Here is a 20633-nt window from a genome sequence, read left to right as displayed (position 1 = left end):
GGCTCCCCGCAGTCCTGGGAGAGTCTGCAGTTACGCTGAGCCAGCTGAGCCCATGCCTGCTGCAAGAAAATAGGAAGTCCTGTGACACAGAAGGTTCAGGCATAGAAAGCAGGGATTTCATCAGAAGTATCTTGGAGGTCACCTTGTCTGACTCCTCAGAATTGCTGAGTCATGGAGCTACTTTCTATCTCTGCTACATTAATAAGCCTCGTCTTGCTTTTTTTTGATACATTTTAGACCTTACAAACTGAGTTTGCTACCACCACACTGAATTTTCTTTCCTTTTACAGCTCTGGCCAGTCATTTCAATGGAGGTTTATTCTATATTGTGACTAAGGAACAGCCCAGAAAACCTTGCGTCACTGGGGCCAGAGGGGTGTGCTCCATCAGACAGGACATGTGGATCACGAGCCTTCTAAGAACCAGGAGGAAGGAAGTCATTCATAAAGGAGGCAGATGCTGAGCTGGAACTTTGCTTTCCCCCTCCCCCACAAGTCCTCTGACTACAGGAATGTGGTTCTTTCTTACTGCACGGAGGGGATGGACTTCTCTTTAAAATTTGACTGTCAGAAGCAGCCCACCTTTCTGAGTCAGGACAAAACAGGCAAGTGGCTTATTTGACCCCTGCATGCTCCATACTCAGTGAGATCACCAGCCTGGCTGCACACTGCCCGAGGCCCAACATCAGGACAGTGAAGTGTGTAGATTTCTGCAAGACTTGCCAGAACAGGAGAGACGCCCAGAAGCCAGAGCACAGCCGACATTCACAAGAACAGTTGTGAGCCTTGCCTTATTCCTGATGCAGAAAGCTTCATGTTTAATGGATGCTTGGAGATTTTTTAAAAAATCTGCTTATGTCAAGATTAAATCAAAGCCTTTATTAAACATTCCTCCTTCAAACAACCTGCATTTAAACCAATACCCCTCCCCGACTTGTGAACTGCCAGGGCGCTGTGAGTGTCACGTTCACCCGACAGGGGTCAGATCCAATCAGGCCACACATTGTAAAGCCAGCCACGCCAAGACACAGCAATCGGGCTGACCTCCACGGTTCAGTGCCCCACTCAGGATCTAGGCAAAGGCTAGTAGCACTGGCTCCCAAAGCAGAGCTCAAGCACAGGGGAAGGGGAACCAGAAGTCTGACCCCTCATGTTCCAGACCTAGCCATGCTTAGCTGGATTATCAGCTCCTGGCTACCATTTGGTGAGGCTCACGCATGTGCTTTTTCGTCTCTTCTCCAAAGAAAAAGGTGAGAGATGAAGGAGGCAATTTTCAGTTGTGTGTGGGTTTAAGGCTTTGGCTGTGGTCTGTTGAAATATTAAAATATTTTCTGGGAACTTTCTGCCATCTTCTAAGCTCCCCATCAGAACAAACGTATTTTCAAAAATGAAAACATTGAACAAAGAGGTGGAGCCCAGCGGGCGGGGCCCAGTCCCATCAGGTCAGAATGGTGTCATCCACCTGCTCCATGGAGTCGGCCTGGCTGGCCAGCTTCTTCAGGGACCGGCGGTTGCACTCATTCAGCACCTCCAAACTGGCCACATCCAGGATCTTAGAGAGGGCCTATGGGGAAGATGGAAAGGAGGAGATGTAGTCAGAAAATTTGGCTTTGGGTTTCTCCAAGCCAAGGCAAAAACCAGTTAACCTCAGAACTAGATGCGCTCTGATGGAATCTGACAAAATAAAGGAGTCTGATAGATCCCTGGGAAGCCAAGAAAACTGTGCCTCATGCTTTTCCTGTGCTGAGATGGGGTGCACCTGGGGGCAGGGAGGGTCTTCAGTGCTCTAAAGGTGACTGGGGAACAGGGGGTGCCTGGCTGGCTCGATTGGTGGAGCATGCGACTCTTGATCTTGACGTGAATTCAAGCCCCATGCTGAGTGTAGAGATCACTTAAAAAAATTTTTGGGGGCAGCCCGGGTGGCTCAGCAGTTTAGCGCCACCTTTGGTCCATGGCGTGATCCTGGAGACTCAGGATCGAGTCCCACGTTGGGCTCCCTGCGTGGAGCCTGCTTCTCCCTCTACCTGTGTCTCTGCCTCTCTCTCTGTATCTCATGAATAAATAAGTAAAATCTTAAAAAAAAAAAAAAAATTTTGCAGGATGCCTGAGTGGCTCAGTGGTTGAGTGTGTCCCCTGGCTTAGGACCCTGGGATCCAGTCCCACATCAGGCTCCCCACAGGGAGCCTGCTTCTCCATCTGCCTATGTCTCTGCCTCTCTCTCTTATGAATAAATAAATCTTAATTTTAATTTTTTGTTAAAAGGTGCCTGGGGGTGGAGGAGCGCATGAGCAGGGCTCTGGGTTTCACCAGGCAGTCTTCCTGGGATTGGTTTCATAGGTTTGGGTGCCATGTAAGACTTTATTTAGAGAAAGGGCTCTGTTGCTGAAAGAAGCCTGAACGCCACAGGAACAGAGGATTGTTTTTAGGTACTAGACCAGTCACCTGACCACAATCTGCCCCTAACATTCAGCACAGGGGGTGGCTGAGCAAAGTGTGATACTTGAAGATGCCTCACAGAAGGAGCCATGAGCCAAGTGCCCACAGCAGGCTCTGGGGAGGCTGCCAGCCTAGGTGCCCACCTGAAACACTTCTTCACCCTGCCGCATCTTGAGGAGGTTGACAATTGCCTGGTCGCTGTAGGCCCTCACGACAGTGTTTTTATCCTTGGTGTTGTCCAGAAGAGCCTTTAGGATGGGTTTGATGGCCTGAGGGTCCAGAGGAGGCAGTGGGTCCTTGTTTGCCCACCAGATCATCTTCTCGGCTACCAGCCTGATGTCACTGGATGGGTTCTGCAGACACTGTGGAGAGGGCCAGAAGCTTTTAGTCAGGTACATCCAGTCTGTTTCTCAAGGAAGCCCAAATTTCCACCCTGACACTCCCTCCTCCTCTGGAAACTGACCCCACGGCTCCTTCCCGATGCCTTCCTTCCCCCTCGTGGGTGACAGGCTGTGACTGGATGCCTCTCTCCCACCTTGTCTCATGCCACTCTCCCTTTTGCTCACTACTTTTGGCCCACATGGGGCTTTCACTTCCTCAGACACACATGCTCCTTCCTACCCTCGGGGCTCTGTGCAGATTGATCCTACCGCTTGGGATGTGCCTGCCCCGAGGCCTCCCGTACTTGGCTCCTCCTCCTCCTTCAGGCCTCAGTTCAAGTGTCTGCCCTTGGAGGTTTCTCCTGATGACCCCTCTCTAAATCAGGAGCCTCCCCACCCCCACAAGTTTTCTGTGGCTCTCCAACTCTGCAGATCTGGTCTGCCCTGTGCACCTCTATGCCCTGAGGGTCCAGCCCAGCTGGGCACACAGAGGAGCCTCACTTGATAAACACGGCAGTAGAGCTGTGTGCAAGGTGAAGCCGTCACACAGGCTCGGTCTAATGGGAGCCCTGAGAACTTTCAGCAGGGCTCTGGGGGTCTCCAGGAACCTCACCACTCAGATCAAGGTCTGTACACCAGCAGCACTGACTTCACCTGGGAGCTGGTTACAAAGGCAGAGTCTCATAGGTGGCCCTGCCTCTTAATGCAGACTCTGGTTCTGAGGGTGTGCCTGCTGGTGTTTGAGAAGCATGCAGTAGGGGCCCCACTGGCTCCTGGGCTTCCGTAATTGGGGCCCTGCAGCCACCACAATAACCATAATAAGTGCCATACAAGCAAAAAGGAGGCAGGGAAGAAAAGATTTGTCAAGATTTGAACCCAAGTCTATCCCAAAGCTTACTAAATCCAGATGCCTAGAGAAAATGCCTAAGATAGTGGTTCTCAAAGTTCTTATGTGCAAAATACATAAATAGCTCTTAATACTTCAGTATCAGAAAAGAAAGAATGCAATTTTAGGAACTGTACAAGATTTCAATAAACACTCCATCGAGTGAACGTGGGAATGGCTACTAAGCACATAAAAATTGTTCTACAGGGGCACCTGGATAGCTTAGTTGGTAAAGCAGCCAACTTGACTCTTGGTTTTAGCTCAACTGGCAATCTCAGGGTAGTGATATTGAGCCCTGCAATGGCCTCTGCACTCAGGTGTGGAGTCTGCTTGAGATTCCCTCCCCACTCTACCCCTCCCCTCAATCATGTGTGCACTCTCCTCCACTCTCCACCGAGGAGGAAGCACGGTGTGGAGCTCCTGGGATCATTACCTGAGCCGAAGGCAGATGCTTAATTGAATGAGCCACCAAGGTGCCCCAAATAAAATCTTCAAAAAAAAAAAAAAAAAAAATCTGTTCTACATCATTAGCCATAGACAAATGCAAATTACGATGTGATACAACAGAACACATTTGAGAAAGGATAAAATTAAAACATGTCTTTTAAAAAATATAAAATAGTGGTTCTTGATTTGCAGTGGCAGGTCTACTTGAGAATTTGGCAAGAAGTCAGGCACTCTTCCAGAGAAAAAAAGCAAACCAAGCCACTCTTGTGTTCCACGCCCAAGGGTTCAGAGATGTCCTGTAGGTTATGTGCAGAGAACTCCTGAAACACACGCCAGTCTGACAGCACAGTCCTAGTGTTCTTCGGTCATGGGTCCTTCTCACAAGCCAGGCTGCCCCCACTCACCTTAACGAACAGGCTGGAGAGTTTGGCCGGCAACTGTCCTCCTCCTGTCTCAATGTGATGCTTCATTAGGAAGCCCATGCCCCGGATCCCGCTTACCGCAATCGGGATCTGTGGGGAGAGGAGACAGCTAGACGGGGCGGCACCCTGCTCCTTCCTCGGAGCAGCAGGGACAGGCTCTTTCCCATCCCCAGGAACCTCCAGGACCCTGGCCCCTCACACAAGCAACCCCTCCACACACACAACTTCGCATCTAAGACTCCTTGACAGCTCTCTTGCAGACAGGCTGCCCTGGCTATAAGGCAGACAGAGCCCGTGTCTCTGCTTCCCAGGAATGAGGTTCAGAGACCTTATGACCCAGAAGGGACCTCTAGATGCTCCCACCCAAATTCCTTATTCTTTACAGATGATAGAACTGAGGCCCAAGGGCACAGAAGGTTATTGGCAAAGGCAAAATTTGAGCCCAGGCCTCTCACTGCCCCAGCCTATGTTGCATCAGCAAGCCTATGGTGGTGGATTTAGGGCTAGGGAAGGGGAAAGTCTGGTGGCCCCTAAGCCTTACCCTGTCTGCCATGGCATTGCTGAGGATCATGTCCTGAACTTCACTGCTATATCTGCCCACACAGAGTCTGCTGGGAGCCACGTTCACAGCCACGGACAGTGCCAGGCTCCGCCCATGCCGAACCATCCAGTCAATGCCAGACACATCCGCTGAGTGGAAGGACACAACTGGGTCAATGTGCACTTTACTGTAGGCCCCTACCACCCATGATGCCCCCAGACCTACCCCACCTAAGCCTAGCAGAAATCCCTGTGAACACTGCCCATGGACAACCCCCCCAACCCCCTGCCCACCCAACGTGGCAAGTTAAGGAGAGGTCTCTCTCAAGCTGCTCCAGACTTGCAGCTGTGTTCTCTGAGCAGAGACGCAAGGGGCTACAGGACCCACTGGAGACTCCATTTTGTTTCAAGAGCTCAATTCCCTAGGAGAGGCTAGCTGCTAGACAACCCCTCAAGGCAAAAGGGAGACAGGCCCTGCAGGGGGTCCCCCAGGGAACCTACCCAGCAAGCACTGCTGAAGAACAGCGCTGAGCTCCTCTTCAGTCAAAAAGGCACACAGCTCACCCAGGCAGCCGGCTGAGGAGACGCGAGTATTGTCCTGACAGAGCACAGAAGCGAATGAGGCAGCATGAGCCGCTCCACCAGCTCCAAGGTCAGCGGGGCCAGCCACTGTGCCCAGGATGGAGGGCTGGGGAGGTGGCAGACCAAGGCGACTCGGGAGCTCTACGTCCTATCCTCACTCGAGGCACTTTATGCTCCTGCTGCCAGAGCAGGACTGCCATTCATGGCAGCCGCCGCTGGGTGTGGAGTGAACCACCACACGCCCAGCACTTCGCTCAATTACAGAAAACTCCAGTGTGTGCATATGGTAATTGTCATCATAACAGCAGTAATAACCGTACTGACGTAGCACCTTCCTTCTTGAAAAGTCGGCATGTTTTCTGTGTATTATCTCAATCACTATCAATAGCCCTGGGAGGCTGAGAGGGGCACAGAGAGGGGAGGCCCCTGCCCACGTCACTGGACATCAGCTAGAGAACTGCTCTGAGCTCCTTTCCCTCCCAGCACTCCTCCCTGCCACCTTGTGTGTCATCCTATGTCCAGAGCGACACCCTGTTATCTCTCTACTGTGTTGGTCCCCTAGTTCCACCTTCATTATTTTGGGTTTGTCCTAGGAAGTCAGAATGAAGCCAGCCACTCATCAACCCAAGGAAAACAAGTGAAAACTGAGCACTTTCTGTCAAAATCAGCCAAAACAGCAACCTGCTCCTTGCTGCTCCTCCATAGCCAGCTAACTATGGGAGAGTGAGGAGGTGGGTTTTAAGTTATGAGCTATTACTAATATGCACCAACCTGATGTGTCTCCCCCCAAACCAACCAACCAACCAAGCAGGAACTAATGACCTGCTGAGAGGCTAATGCCAGGATGGCACCCTGGCTACCACTGACCCATGGGACGTTTTGAGTAGGGGGAGAACAGTCTGACCACAGTTTGGGCCTCTGAGCTCCAAGCAGAAGCCCAGGTGCCAAGCAAGGCTAAAGCTGGCTCTCTCTGACACCCACTCTCTCCAACAGGATCTATTTTAAGCTTCACTGTGGTGAAATGCAAATTGGCCTAAATACTAACTTTTGCTTACACTGGGCATGGCCGTGTAAAAACCCTGACAGGCTGTGACCAAAGGAAGGCAGAGTCTCCCATCTGTACCCTGAGAGAAGGCGGGGGCTCCAGTCGGCGAGCATCAGCTGGGGACTAGGCTGGACTTCCTGAGCAGGGTTAAGCCCAAGAGCAATCAGGACCAGGCCCCCATGGGCACATGCCAATGTGCAGACTATGTGAACCCCAAGGCTCACTCCAGACATTAGCCCCACAGATGTAAAGTAGGTCGCACCACAGAGGGCTAGCTGTCAGAGGAGAAAGAAAATTCTTATCCATAGACTGACTCAACCCACAGTTGGACCTGCCACAGTGCTGAGCTGCCAACAAGTACTTAACAGATGCTTCTAGGCTGGAGAAGGAAGGAACTAAGACCACAGGAGAGGTCACAGAGCTTGGACTCGGGCTTTGGTCCCACCTCTTGCTAGAGGGCAGCCCTGAGGGAGTCTCGCCCTCTCCAACAGGGCCAAGACCTCCCACCTGGTGTCCCAGACCCCAAACTCCGAGTTTCTTAAGGGCTGCAACAACACTTGCCCCACCTCTGTGCTAGGCTCTTTGTCTCAGCAAGTGTTTCCTGAACCAATAAATGAACTTCTTCACTTTACACGTGGGGAAATGAGGGGCAGAGACAAAAAAAGTGGCTTAAGGTTAGACGGCAAGTTCATGAGAGGCCTTTACTTTCCTTACTGTGAAAACCTGACCTTTCTGTGAATCAGAACCATCAACACTACCCGCCCCCGTGTCCCTCACAACTGAATGCTTGGCAAACCATAAGGGGCGACAGGAACATCAGGAATGACTATTACCATGGAGTGGGTGGCAGCTGTACCAAGTTCTTCTAACACAAACCAGAGACACCAACCAAAGCAAAGAGAAGGGGAACCAATGGAGCCCACCAGCCCTGCTATCCACCTGCAGCCATACCTCGTCGTGTCCCAGCATGCTTAGCAGGAGTGAAACAATGTTCTTCCGAATGACCACGTCCACTTTGGCCCCTGCGCCCTGAATCACAAACCTCAGGGCCTGCAGCATGGTGTCCCTACAGAACCAATGCACTCAACTTAAACCCTTCCTCTCCTTTACCACTGCTCCCACCCACATAGGCCACCCCGGCCCTGGAAGGCGTCAGCAGCTGCCTGGCCTCCTCATGGCCATAGCATTGCCCCAGCGGCACCTCACCTGACACCCGGGTCTTCCATGACACGGATTCCATTTAGGAGCTCTGTGAAGAGGGGGTCCACCTTGATATGGATGGAGATGAGCTTCCCTAGCGCGTCAGCAGCCTTCAGACGTACCCCCCGATTGGAGTCCTGCAAGGCTTTGGTAAAAGTGGTCTGTAGCTGGGGCAGAAAGGGCTTCAGGGCAATCCCAACCTGTTTGAGAGACCCACACATGAAAGCACAGCTGTGGTAGAATCCAAGGCCACAGCAACTACAGGCACGAAAACAATCATAAACCACCATGGGCGGAACCAGTTCCTTCATGCAGGCTAGAAATAAATATTCCACAAGAGAGGACAGCCAGCATGGACAGGTTCTGCTCAGTTCCATTTTCAGCATCCTTCCCTAAACTGGGAGGAACAGGAAGAGGACCACCAGCACTGCCACCACCACCACCTCCAAGGGAGCCATCAGTTGGCTTTAGTGGAGACCAGTCCACACAGACTAATAACATGAAACCTCCATCTTCATATATATGAAAGAGCAGGGCAGGGACACCTGGATGGCTCAGCTGGTTAAGCAACTGACTTGGTTTTGGCTCAGGTTGTGATCCAGGGTCCTGGGATAGAGCCCCACGTTGGGCTCCCTGCTCAGTGGGGAGTCTGCTTGTCCCTCTCACTCTGTCCCTCCCCGGGAGACAGAGGAGAGAGGAGGGGAGGGGAGGGGAGGGAAGGGGAGGGGAGGGCAGGGCAGGGCAGGGCAGGACAACGGCTGTCAGCCCTACTGAAGGCCTTTTATAGCACCAAGACAGGGCAATGGACTAGATGCATAAAGGCAGGTGCATCTTCTGAACAATCGATATACAGGCTAAGCGGCTAAGCACTAATATGAAGCCCTCAGAACAATCCTATGAAACAAATGATCTCAGAAAGAGATCCCCTCCCAAGACTGAAGATTTATCCACTGCTAAATGGGATAATCAAAGTAGCTACTTGAAGGTGTGGAAATACTGGGGTCAGGGGTTACAGGCTGCTGGGAGGCACACTATGGAATGAATCCAGTCTATCGGAGATAGGAACCATCCGGCCATGGATGACATTGAATTATGACCCAAGAGACAAATTGTGTGAGGGAAGGGCTCCATTTGTTTTTTGTTTTGTTTTGTTTTTATTTATTTATTTTTTTTAATGATCACAGAGAGAGAGAGAGAGAGAGAGAGAGAGGCAGAGACACAGGCAGAGGGGGAAGCAGGCTCCATGCACTGGGAGCCCGATGTGGGATTCGATCCCGGGCCTCCAGGATTGCACCCTGGGCCAAAGGCAGGCGCCAAACCGCTGCGCCACCCAGGGATCCCGGAAGGGCTCCATTTGTATACCAAGCTATAGAACACCACAGAAAAGAACAATACAGAAGTGCCTGGGTGGCTCAGTTGATTAAGCATCCAACTCATGATTTGGGCTCAGGTCATAATCTCGGGGTCATAGGGTTGAGCCCTGCATCAAGGCTCAGTGCTCAGCAGGGAGTCTGCTTCAGTTTCCTTCTGCCCTCCCTCTGCTCATGCTCACACACGTATGTTCTCTCTCAAATAAATAAACAGAACCTTTTTTTTCTTTTTAAAGAGAACAGCACAGGGCAGCCCAGGTGGCTCAGTGATTTAGCACTGCCTTCAGCCCAGGGCGTGATCCTGGAGACCCCGGATCGAGTCCCATGTCAGGCTTCCCGCATGGAGCCTGCTTCTCCCTCTGCCTGTGTCTCTGCCTCTCTCTCTCTCTCTCTCTCTCTGTGTCTCTCATGAATAAATATATTTTAAAAATTAAAAAAAAAAAAAAGAGAGAACAGCACAGAACGCAGGTGAAAATGATACTTAACTTTTTTTTATTTTTTATTTTATTTTATTTTATTAATATTATTTTTTTTGATACTTAACTTTTTTAAAAAGACCCCATCTTCTATAGAGTAAGACTGATGCTCATAAGACCATGTTTTATCTGGGAAGTTGCTCCCTACACCTTTCCCTCAACAAGGGAAAATAAAGCTACAAATTTCAAGCTTGCTTTAGTTTCCAAACTGCAAGTAAGAATTAAAAAAAAAAAAAAGTTTTTGTAACAAATATTAGCTCTGTTTATAATTTTTTAAATTGAAAGGGCTTAATAATTGCCCCATAAAATGTTAGAAATGGTTAATATGCTGGCTCTTTGCTTCTTACACTTTTGGCAGACTGAAGTTATTCCCAGCTGCTCTAAAACTTCTTTTAATCCCTGATCAGACCCTCTGCATCCCTCTTTATAAGACAGCAGTAAGGAACAGAAGCATATCTAAACAATGTGCAATTGCATTTATGTAGCCCAGGATTTCTTCCTTTGAATCAACAGTTCTTCAAAAACCAACAATGTGAAAAACAAACAAACAAACAAACAAAAAAAAAAAACCCCAAAACCAGCAATGTGCATTAGTCTGGAGTGCTCAGGATGTCAGGCAATGTGCCCAGTGGCACCTCTTCTGGCTGGGCACCACTCCCAATCATAGGAGACAGGCTCAGAGATCACTGGACTTTCCCAAGGTCATTCCAGCCACATAGCTACTAAATGGTAGACCTGGAATTGACCACTGGGTAGAGAGCATCCAATGTCTCAACTGCCTCTACCATGCTGCTTCTCCATCATAAGCTGTCACTTTGCTGCCACGTGACACCAACGGGCACACAGATCTGTTCTAAGACCCAAACGGACTGAGAGATAAACGCGTAAGTGGCTCACCTTGGCCAGCAAGAGACTGAGTGTTTCAAGCAGGGCTGCCTTCACGTTCCAGCTGAACCGGTCCCCCAGGATGCGGATCAGAGGACCAGTGATGCTGACCACAGAGGGCCTCAGGGCATCAGCAGAGGTCAGGCGGATCACCAAACCTAGAGCTTTAGCCGCTTCCTCTTTCTGTTCTGGGCTGCCAGTCAGGACACCCTCCCGCAACACTGGAAGGATGGAGGTTACTCCCTGACAAGAGAACCACACGTGAGAGTCCAATCTCAAAGGCACTGGGCTCAGCAGTCTCCTGTGCAAAGCACAGCCCTCCTGTCAGCTATCCTCTCTGTGACTCCATAAGAGAGACTAGTTCAGGTGCCACAGTCACAGCCTAAGAGGGTGCTGGCTGGGGAACAGTCCTGACTGGGCAGTCACGAGAAGCGAAGAGCTCTGGCAGGCCCATCACACATAGGTTCACAAGTTGTCCCCTCTGTGACTGGCTTCCCCTGGCTAAGATGGCCTCCACAGTTTAAAGTGAAAGTGGCACAGGCCCTGTCCTCACGTGGCCACCACGGGGAAGAAACAAACTTCTGTGAGGGTGCAGAACAGCACTAAGAACTAAGTCATCTGCCCTGCCACAGAGCTGGGTCTGAGGGTGGCAGCAAAGGAAGGCTGCGTGCCTGTAGCACCACCCCTTGTGGGGCCCTGGCTTACCTTCTTAGGGAGGCAGAACCCTGGCACATGCTCGCCTTTGCTCTCGTTCCCTATGAGTCGGATTTCTTTGTGCAGTTCTTCAATTAGTGCCAGTTGGTTGCCAGCATCAAGCTTCTGTAGGAAGCCAGGAAAAAGCAGGGAGGATGTCAGTGCTCTAAGTACAGCCCTCCCAAGACTGCTTCAAAATTACAGCAGGGGGAAGGGTGTGGGTGGGAGTATGAGAAAGATTGGCCATGGACTGATGAACGCTGAAGCTTCCCGATAGGTACGTCATGGTTTATTTTAAGAGTCTAATTTTCCAAGCATCTGGGCTGGTCTATAATCAAAAGCTGGCTATGCAGTCAGTAACCCCCTCACCTTGGTGATGGCATTCAGGGCATCCCAACTCTCTTCCAGAACCACTGAGCTGGAGTCATTGAAGAGGCGGATCAGGCCAGAGACCAGGCTCCGCAGGTGGCTGGTGTAGTCAGCCTTTGAGCGTGAACAGTAAATGTTAAGGATGATGGCGGCAGCCTGCCTCATGCCCACCTCAGGGCTGCGAGTGGCTTCCAGCAGATCCTCGATGATGATCCGATGCCCAGTATCATCCTCCACTGAGAGGATCACGGCCTGACAGTTGGCCATCTCCTGAAACCACAGGGAACACCCAGGCTGAGCACAGCTCTTCCAGGGCAGATCAGGACGGCTGTTAGAAAGCTGTCAGGAATAATCGTGACACTCACCAGCTGCTCGTCTGGAGTCCCAAGCTTCTCCTTCAGGGCCAACATGACCGCTGGGAGGATCACTCCAAGATGACGGGTCAAAGCATCACCGGCCACAGATGAAAGGAAAGCCAGCACCCGGGTGTTGACAGGTGGAGTCGTCAGCTGTAGGACGATGAAAGTCAGTAGAGTGACCGCTGCCCCGTGCTGGCAGCTTTGCTAGGCTCTGGGAGATCCCATTGCCGCTGTTCCAGGCAGTGTCTGCTCCAGGGCACCCTGCGCCCACCACCAGCCTCCCCCAACGTCTGAGCTCAGAAGAGGGTCTCCACAGCAGGCCTGGGGATGATCACATGGCTGTGGTTTCTGGGCCAGCGGGGATTTGCCACGGGGTGGGATTTACCTTGGGCACGAGGTAGGGGAGCACCACACGACTCTTGATGGCCATAACTTGCTTCAAACCATCCAAGGCAAATTCTGACACTTCCTCATCATCCTGCAGAGGGGCATCGGGGGGGCAACGCTCAGGAGCTGGCTCCTGTCCCCACCTGTGCTGTCTAGACCAGCCACCAACTTCCTTCACTACTTTCCTCCCTCCCTGCCCGCTGCACCCACATTTACTGACTGTTGAAGAAGAAGCACAGAGCCAAGTCTGAGCCTGCTGCACCCACTCTCTCAGGGGCCCACACTGTGGCTGCCTTGGCAGAATAAGTCCCCTGCATTTTGCTTCTACAGAGACAGTAAAAGCCAAACTGGTAGGTGTGTGGCAGATCCACTCACCAGCTGCTTCAGTAAAAATGGAAGGATGTCCTCCAGAGCCTGATGGCCGATGGTGGAGTGCAGCTGCTCAAAGGTCTTGGCCGCGGCCTCTCTGACCTCCTCCAGTGGGTCACACAGAGCCTTCCTCGCCGTGGGTACGAGGGACTCAGAGAAATACAGCACCTATGAGAACACCCGTGCACTGTACCTGAGGTGGCAGAGGCAGTGAAGGAGCACATGCAGGTGGGGGGTGTAGTGAGGGGGATGATGAGGACCTCTGGCCCAGCCTGGCTGCCACCACCCCTAGGCCTGACTTTTCTTTTAACTTACTGGTTTTGTGAAAATGGGCAAGTAGAAAGAAGCAGTGAGGATATGCAGCCTACACCTGAGGAGCCTGATTTTTTAGATGAGTTCTCCAGATCCTGTCCATCTCCCACAGGAGCTCCTTCCCACAGCAGGACCTTGCATGGCGTGGCTCCTCTCCTGATTCTCTCTCTTGCTCATCTCTTGGAAAACTCCAAGTCCTTTAAGACTCAACTCAAACACTTGCTCCTCGGTGACATCTTTGGGGTGACTGCAGGACCGAAGATAGCTCTGCTCCCTTTAGAACCAGTCCCCAACAAAGTAAAGCCCACTATGAATCAGAGGGCTGATTATGCATCAACCTCATCAACAGAGGTCTCAGCCTTTGAAGGGACTCAGTAACTATTTGATGAATCACAACTTTAGGTGGTGACAATTTGTATTTTTTGCCAAATGCAAAGGTGAACCCCCAAATGTAATACCTATACTGATACACATAGGAGAAAAGGCCAGTAGCTCAAAGGAGGATGCTCACTCAGGCTAAACAATTGGCCACATGCTTACATTTCTAACCAGCCACTTCACAGCTTTTATGCCAACTGAGAGTCCTATGCTTGCTCTATCTATTTCCCAGGAATGTTTCAAGGATCACCCTCAGAAAGTAAGCTAAGGGCAAGGATCACCGGCCTCCTGAATGTGGCTGCTACAGGACAGCATCACTGCCAGAAATGACACATTTCCACCAACAGGGTACTTACACTCATCTGCTCTACTCTATAAGAATGTGCGCACCCCACCCCCCTCGGCTTCTGCAGCCCTAGCATACCCATGCGTGTATGCCCTCCCCTCCCCACCAAGGATAGCACACATTTAAATGAACTGCAGTAGAGGCACAAAAGGAATAATCTGGAGCAGCCTCAGTAGTGGTTAGAAAAAGATCATCTCCAATTTCCACAGGCCACTCAAGGCTTCCAAAGTGTTTCATTCTTAGCCTGTGAAACTGACAAGGAAACTCTAGTCCAGCTGGTTGCCAGCAACACCCTCCAGCAACACCCTCTGGAGTAAGGCTTGCATGTCCTGAGGGTGAAGTATTCCTAGCTTCTACTGTAACCTGCCCACAGCCCTGCACATTGGGTCACCTGTGGGGCCCTTAGAAGACACTCATGGCGAGACACCTGGGTGGCTCAATGGTTGAGTGTCTGCCTTCGGCTCAGGGTGTGATCCTGGGCTTCCCACAGGGAGCCTGCTTCTCCCTCTGCCTGTGTCTCTGCCTCTCTGTGTGTCTCTCATGAATAAATAAATAAAATCCCTAAAAAAAAACACTCACGGCATCCCGGCTGGTGGACTTCATAATCTCACTCAGCCCAATGCACACGCCCTGCCTCTCGTCGCTCTTCTGAGACCGCAGGCCTTCCTCGAGGATGGGGATGATCTCGGGCAGGATTTTCTCCCCTAACTTCCGGACGAGATCACCCAATGTCCTTGCTGCAATCTGTCAGGAGAGACAAGCCAGGACATCAATGCTTTACAAACGCCAGGGTACCTGGAAAGCAACTCCAGAGTGAGGGCCCTGGACCTCCTAGATTTTATCTGAGTCACTCACAACTTCCCCAAATGCTCTTGGCCCTGAAGAGCCACCAGAGTGCTTGCAAAACATTAAAAAAACACAATTATTTCTTTGTGTCACACATACCTACACAACCTAAAGCAAGAGCCAGCACCTTATATATGAACAGGAAACTCATCATATGATGCCTGATCAAGAGCCAGCTTCCCTAAACTGATAACCACAGCCTAGAAGTCACTTCATTCTGCACTGTTGCCCAAGGGGAAATGAACTGGACACAAATGCTTTTAAGGAAAAAACAAATCCATCTCCTCTGAGGCCTTATGCAAACCCTTCTTTAGAGCCAATGCGTAGTTTGCTTGCCAGGGATGGGGCTGGAAGTGGGTCAGAGGGGACTGGGAGAAGTAATCACGAGCCCAGGCTGGACCTGTCTTCCCAACCATAGAATATGCTTGGCCCCACCCCCACCTAGATCAGCCCCAGCTCATACACTTGCCTCAGTTTCTCACTCTAGACCCAGCAGCCCCCATCCAGCCTCTACTGATGGCTTCTGCACATCCTACCCTTACATCTAAAGCCCTCTCCCCCGATGTGGAATCGACTTTCACACGACCTCACCAGGTTAGTGCTTACCCATTTTCTATCCTTAAGAATCATTTCTCCTGAGCAGTTTCTCCTGTCCCCCAGCTGGTCAGAGGCCCATTATATGCATCTGTGGCACTCATGCATTTGCTATAGCTGCATTTACATCTGTTTGTGTGATGAGCTGATTAACATCTACCTCCTCTATCAGAGTATAGCTCATGAGGCTAAGGATAAGTCTGCCTTTCTTCCCCATCAGATCCCCAAGTTTTAGGCCCCTGCTTAGCACAGAGTAGGTGCTTAATAAATATTTGTTGTGGGAAAATTAATAAAAGGAAACCTCCTTCAGAATGGAGTCAGGAGGGGTGCCTTGGTAGCAAAGTCAGTTAGGCATCTGACTCTTGGTTTCAGCTCAGGTCCTGATCTCAGGGTCATGATATCAAGCCTGGCACTGGAACCCTGATGTGCTAAGCACTAAGTGCAAAGTCTGAAGTTTCTCTCTCCCTCCCCCTCTGCCATCCCTCCATGCGCTCATGCATGCATGTATGTATGTGCGCACTCTCCATCAAATGAATAAATCTTTATTTAAAAAAGTGGGAGCCAGGAACCCAGAATGGGACACTCCCACACCCTACCACTCTTCATCAACTCAGACACAACAGGAAAAGACGAACCTTGCAGACTGAACAGGAAGAAACATACTTCACTGGGCCAGCAGGATGAAGGAAGATTTTCTCCTCTGCCAGCAAGAGCCCAGCCAATGAGAGACTATCACAACCCAGCCAATGAACAGCCACTAATCTTCAATCTCCCAGTTTCCGCCAACAGACCTTTTTGTTTACAACAGCCCTCCTGATGGCCCCCTTCCCTCTATAAGAGAATGTATCACTCCTATGTTCAGCAGAGTTGCCTATAGTTTTGCCAAGGCTTACATTTCCCAAACTGCAATTCTCTGTTATTCCTGAATAAATCCATCTTGCAGGCAAAATATCTGGCTGTTTTATTTTTAAGAGTAACCATTGAATGACTACGTAAATAAATAAATGCTCTCCTCTTAGATATGCGGTGGCCCTAGGCACCCTAGCCTCTGATGCTGGTTCAGAAACAATGTCCAGAAACTTACAGTTCTCTTATCTGCACACGTGCTAGCCAAGAAACCCAGCAGCAGCCCAAAGAGGGTGGGAAGGATCTCACGCAAGGTACGGGGGGTATTAGAGACCACAATCTTCCAGACGTGCAAGGATGCCTGCCGCACAACCAGCTGGGTGTCTGAGCGGCCCATGTATAGCCCTGCCAGCACTCGGTTCCGTCGATCTACACCCAGGGCAGTGATGATAGCCTGCAGCAATGGAAAAGAAGGGAGAACACAGGGCAGTGAACCTCCACAGCATGAGTGCCAGAGCACATCCCTACCATCACCAAAAGCAGAAAACCAACCCAAGGTACACACCTTGTTGGACTGGGCAGTTCCAAAGTTATCATCTTCAGAAGCAGTTTCTGTGGTCATCTTCCCAGTGACCCCGGAGATATGGAACAGCAGATCCCCCAGAAGCTGAACAGAGCTGAACCTGAGGAGGATGCCAAGAACAGAGTCACAGCGCCACAATGGGCAGTCTCAGAGGAACAATGGAACCCTGACTAAAAAAGGTGCTGGAAAGAAGCGCACCCAAAATATTCCTGCTCATTATCTTGGAATGAGGGAAGTTACAGATGATTTTCATCTCTTTGCACTTTCCCACTTTATTTTCTTCCTAAGTTTACTACTAATGAACATATTTTAATAATGGGAAAAACCAACATTTTTAGAAAACATATGTGAACATTTCTGTAATAAAGTTAGAAAGAAGAGAGATGGAGGGTACATAAGAAAGCATTAACAGGAAACCAGGAGTGCTGGTCATTAGAACTGGACATGTAAGGGGAGGCCTAGAAGGATAAACTACATTTCTCTTCAAATTACATTAGGTTTATTGTTTTTAATAACTGCAAAAATAATAGTGCTATTCAAAGCAAAGAATCAAAAACCACAGAAAACACAAAAAAAAGTGAGTGTAAACAACCACCCATGGACTGCCTGGGTGGCTCAGCAGTTGAGCATCTGCCTGTGGCTCAGGGAGTGATCCCGGAGTCCTGGAATCAAATCCCACATCGAGCTTCCTGCATGGAGCCTGCTTCTCCCTCTGCCTATGTCTCTGTCTCTCTCTGTGTGTCTCCAATGAATAAATAAAATTTAAAAAAAAATAATAATAACCAACCACCCAAACTCCCCCTACCAAGGCAGCCACCCCGACACTCTGGTGACACTCCATACAAGTCACTATCTAAGAGACATGCACAGTCCCACCCAATGTGGGAAGTGGGCCTGCACTACAGGCACTGGGCTGTGGCCCACACTTCCTGCATCAGCTAATGTGGTGGTCTTCTCTTTTTTTTTTTTTTTTTTAAATTTTTATTTATTTATGATAGTCACACACAGAGAGAGAGGCAGAGATACAGGCAGAGGGAGAAGCAGGCTCCATGCACCGGGAGCCCGACGTGGGATTCGATCCCGGGTCTCCAGGATCGCACCCTGGGCCAAAGGCAGGCGCCAAACCGCTGCACCACCCAGGGATCCCTAATGTGGTCTTCTTATACCATTTCTTGTAGTGGCTGAATAAAAGCTCACCATGTGAATAGGCTGGCTTTTTTATTTTTTTAAGATTTTATTTATTTATTCATGATAGTCACACAGAGAGAGACAGAGAGGCAGAGACACAGGCAGAGGGAGAAGCAGGCTCCATGCACCGGGAGCCCGATGTGGGATTCGATCCCAGGTCTCCAGGATCGCGCCCTGGGCCAAAGGCAGGCGCCAAACCGCTGCGCCACCCAGGGATCCCTAGGCTGGCTTTTTTAAAACCAACTTTCAATTTTTTGAATGATAAAGTATACTGCAACAAGCATCCTTCTACATAAATCTTTAAGTGCCTGACCAAATCTGTCCTTAGAATCAATGTCTAAGAATCAACTTCTAAGATAAATTTCCAGATTAAAGAGCATTCATGTTTAAGGTTCTAATACAAACTGAAGCACTAAGTAGAGCAAACTTTTCAAAAGAGAATCAGGATAGAGACACTGTTACACAAAACTGGAGAGTTATTGAATAGCTAAGAGCAAGAATCTAGAGAAGTTGAGAGTTCCTGGCAACATTTTCCTCCTCATTTCTTAATCAGAATTCCCAAAACACAAAGCTGGAACTGCTGGATCTTTCTGCCCAAGGCCTTACCTTATTCTCCAGAGATCATCAAAGAGGCCTTGCTCCAGCTGGGGCAGCAGCAGGGCGATGGCCGTCTCGGCATACATGGAGATGACCCTCTGGCCTGCACGCAGGGCGGTGTCACGCACAAATTCATTCTCATCAGCAAGAGCCTGTACACACAGAGGGTGGGTCAGCCACGGCTGCCTCCCCCAAGGCACCAGACCCAAAGGAAATGGGACCTCCTGAAGAGCAGGATGAGGATTCTGGCCACCCAGTCCCAGCTGGCAGGGAGCCCTGACTCCAAGGAGAGCACGTGCATCCTGCCCCATTCAGTAATGCTACCCTTGGCCTAGTCCCTGGTGCCTACTTTGAGGATACAGGGGATGATGGGCCCCACGTAAGGAGTGAACTTGTCCCCGAAGGTGATAGGCAGGTAGTTGAACATCATGATATAGCCATCTCGGACATGGGGTGCAATGTCGACTTTGCTGGCTGTAGCCACAATTTCTGGCATCAGCTTCTCCAACTTCTCCACCCCCAAGCCAGCCATGACTTCGGCCAACCCTGCAACAAAAGGAGGAGTGACCCACTGGATCTGAGGGCCCCTAGATGGCATTCCCAATTTGGACCCTGGGCCTGCCCTGGCCTCACCTTGTGCAGCGCCCGAGCGATCCACGGAGCTCTGCTCATAGGTCAGCGTCTCCATCAGCCACGGCAGCAAGTCCTCAAAGCACGACTCCCCCATGCCCTTCACCATAGCCCCAAGGGCCTTTGCAGACACTGTCCGCACCTGTCAGGGAGCCAAGAGCCAGGGCCATAGGAGTTGCAGCATTTCAAAACGAGGGGCTCATGCAGGAGTAGGGAGAGGCCCCTCGGTCTCTTTCCTTCTACCAGACAGGCACAAAGGCACCTTATAGGGAATTCTCAGGAATCAATCTTCTGAGGAGTAAACTAAAATAATGAACTCCTATTCCCCTTACCCCCAGCCTCACCTCAGGTACAGGGTCCAAAAGGGAGGCTTTCAGGCCAGGCGTCACGCTTGGTAGGTAAGGAGCCAAGTCCTGCAACAATACGAAAGGCAACCTGGTAGAAGCCTGGCTCCTGCTTCCTCTGGAACTGGTTCCACCATGGACCCTGACCTCCTCACTCTGCTGACAAGGAAAGCTCAGTAGGGCCACTCACAGGGCCAGCAGGGAAGAGCACCTGGTGAGGAACCCCCCCTGACTGGTTCCCTGGAGGCCCTCGTGACTGCCTGGGAAACCTACAAGGGACCTGAGGCCCACCCTTCATATGCTGAAATAACCCCCCAGCTAGAGATCAGTGCTCTTCCTCTTCTTGCCCTTGTCTCAGAACCAAGGCCCACCTCACCTCTGGAATCTAGGAAATCATTTCTGGCACTTTCCTTTCAGAACAATGTTATCATCTTCCCATTCTCACCCTAAAAGGTTTATGTCTCTTGGTATAGCATTTGGGTTTAGGCAACAGTTTTAAATATAGAAAAAGCCTTATGTTCCCTGAAGCATCATTTAAAATAGCAGAAAACCTTGAACGGTATACAACCAACAAAAGGATTATGTAAGTTATGGTAGATAAACTTGTTAGAATATTAAAGAACTATTAAAAACCATTTTTGTGAATAAATCATTGTAACTTAAAAATAAGCTTATGTTCAGGAATATAATTTTTATATGCAATAAAAAACATGAGTAATAATTGTTTTAGTGTTGGAACTATGTATACAATCATTTGTTTTAGCAATTTTCCCATTTCCTAAATTCTCCAGGATTGACATCACTTGCCTACTTTACCTCTTATGCCCATAGCCTCAGCAAGCAAAGCATGGCTGTGGGAGACCGTGAGCTCACACATGGAAACCCTTGGGATAGAGTAAACAAAGTAAATGTCCCAAACTAACCTAATTTCCTCTAATTTGGAGGCTTATAGAAGCAAATGCTTGTGACAAGAGAACTGCAAGCAGTCAAAACAGCAGCCACGTTGCTAACATAGGGCACGGCTGGGCCTTTCCTCCTCCTCAATCTGTAAAAGAGCCCAAGGATGGGCTCATCTGGTGGCTGAGCTAGTAAGAACTTCAACCACAGTGCTCTGTAAGATGCCC

At 50.1% G+C, this 20633-nt stretch overlaps 1 protein-coding gene across 1 annotated transcript in view; it reads right to left on the bottom strand.

The window, feature by feature from the left end:
* Positions 1-857: 857 nt before the first annotated feature.
* Positions 858-20633, bottom strand: part of GCN1 (GCN1 activator of EIF2AK4) — a 60216-nt gene continuing 40440 nt past the window's right edge. The window contains exons 39-58 of the mRNA XM_041728682.1: positions 19510-19578; positions 19169-19307; positions 18885-19081; positions 18545-18687; positions 16733-16850; positions 16406-16621; positions 14461-14625; positions 12852-13013; positions 12475-12567; positions 12096-12239; positions 11731-12000; positions 11374-11487; positions 10681-10911; positions 7944-8137; positions 7689-7803; positions 5612-5708; positions 5112-5260; positions 4553-4660; positions 2579-2797; positions 858-1563 (exon numbers count right to left, since the gene is read on the bottom strand). Coding sequence (XP_041584616.1) covers positions 1438-1563; positions 2579-2797; positions 4553-4660; positions 5112-5260; positions 5612-5708; positions 7689-7803; positions 7944-8137; positions 10681-10911; positions 11374-11487; positions 11731-12000; positions 12096-12239; positions 12475-12567; positions 12852-13013; positions 14461-14625; positions 16406-16621; positions 16733-16850; positions 18545-18687; positions 18885-19081; positions 19169-19307; positions 19510-19578 — 3069 coding nt within the window. The 3' untranslated portion in view covers positions 858-1437. The remainder of the gene's footprint in view (positions 1564-2578; positions 2798-4552; positions 4661-5111; positions 5261-5611; positions 5709-7688; positions 7804-7943; positions 8138-10680; positions 10912-11373; positions 11488-11730; positions 12001-12095; positions 12240-12474; positions 12568-12851; positions 13014-14460; positions 14626-16405; positions 16622-16732; positions 16851-18544; positions 18688-18884; positions 19082-19168; positions 19308-19509; positions 19579-20633) is intronic.

This window comes from Vulpes lagopus, chromosome 14 (genome assembly GCF_018345385.1).
Source record: "Vulpes lagopus strain Blue_001 chromosome 14, ASM1834538v1, whole genome shotgun sequence".
NCBI lineage: Eukaryota > Metazoa > Chordata > Mammalia > Carnivora > Canidae > Vulpes > Vulpes lagopus.
This window is presented reverse-complemented; position numbering and strand designations above follow the sequence as displayed.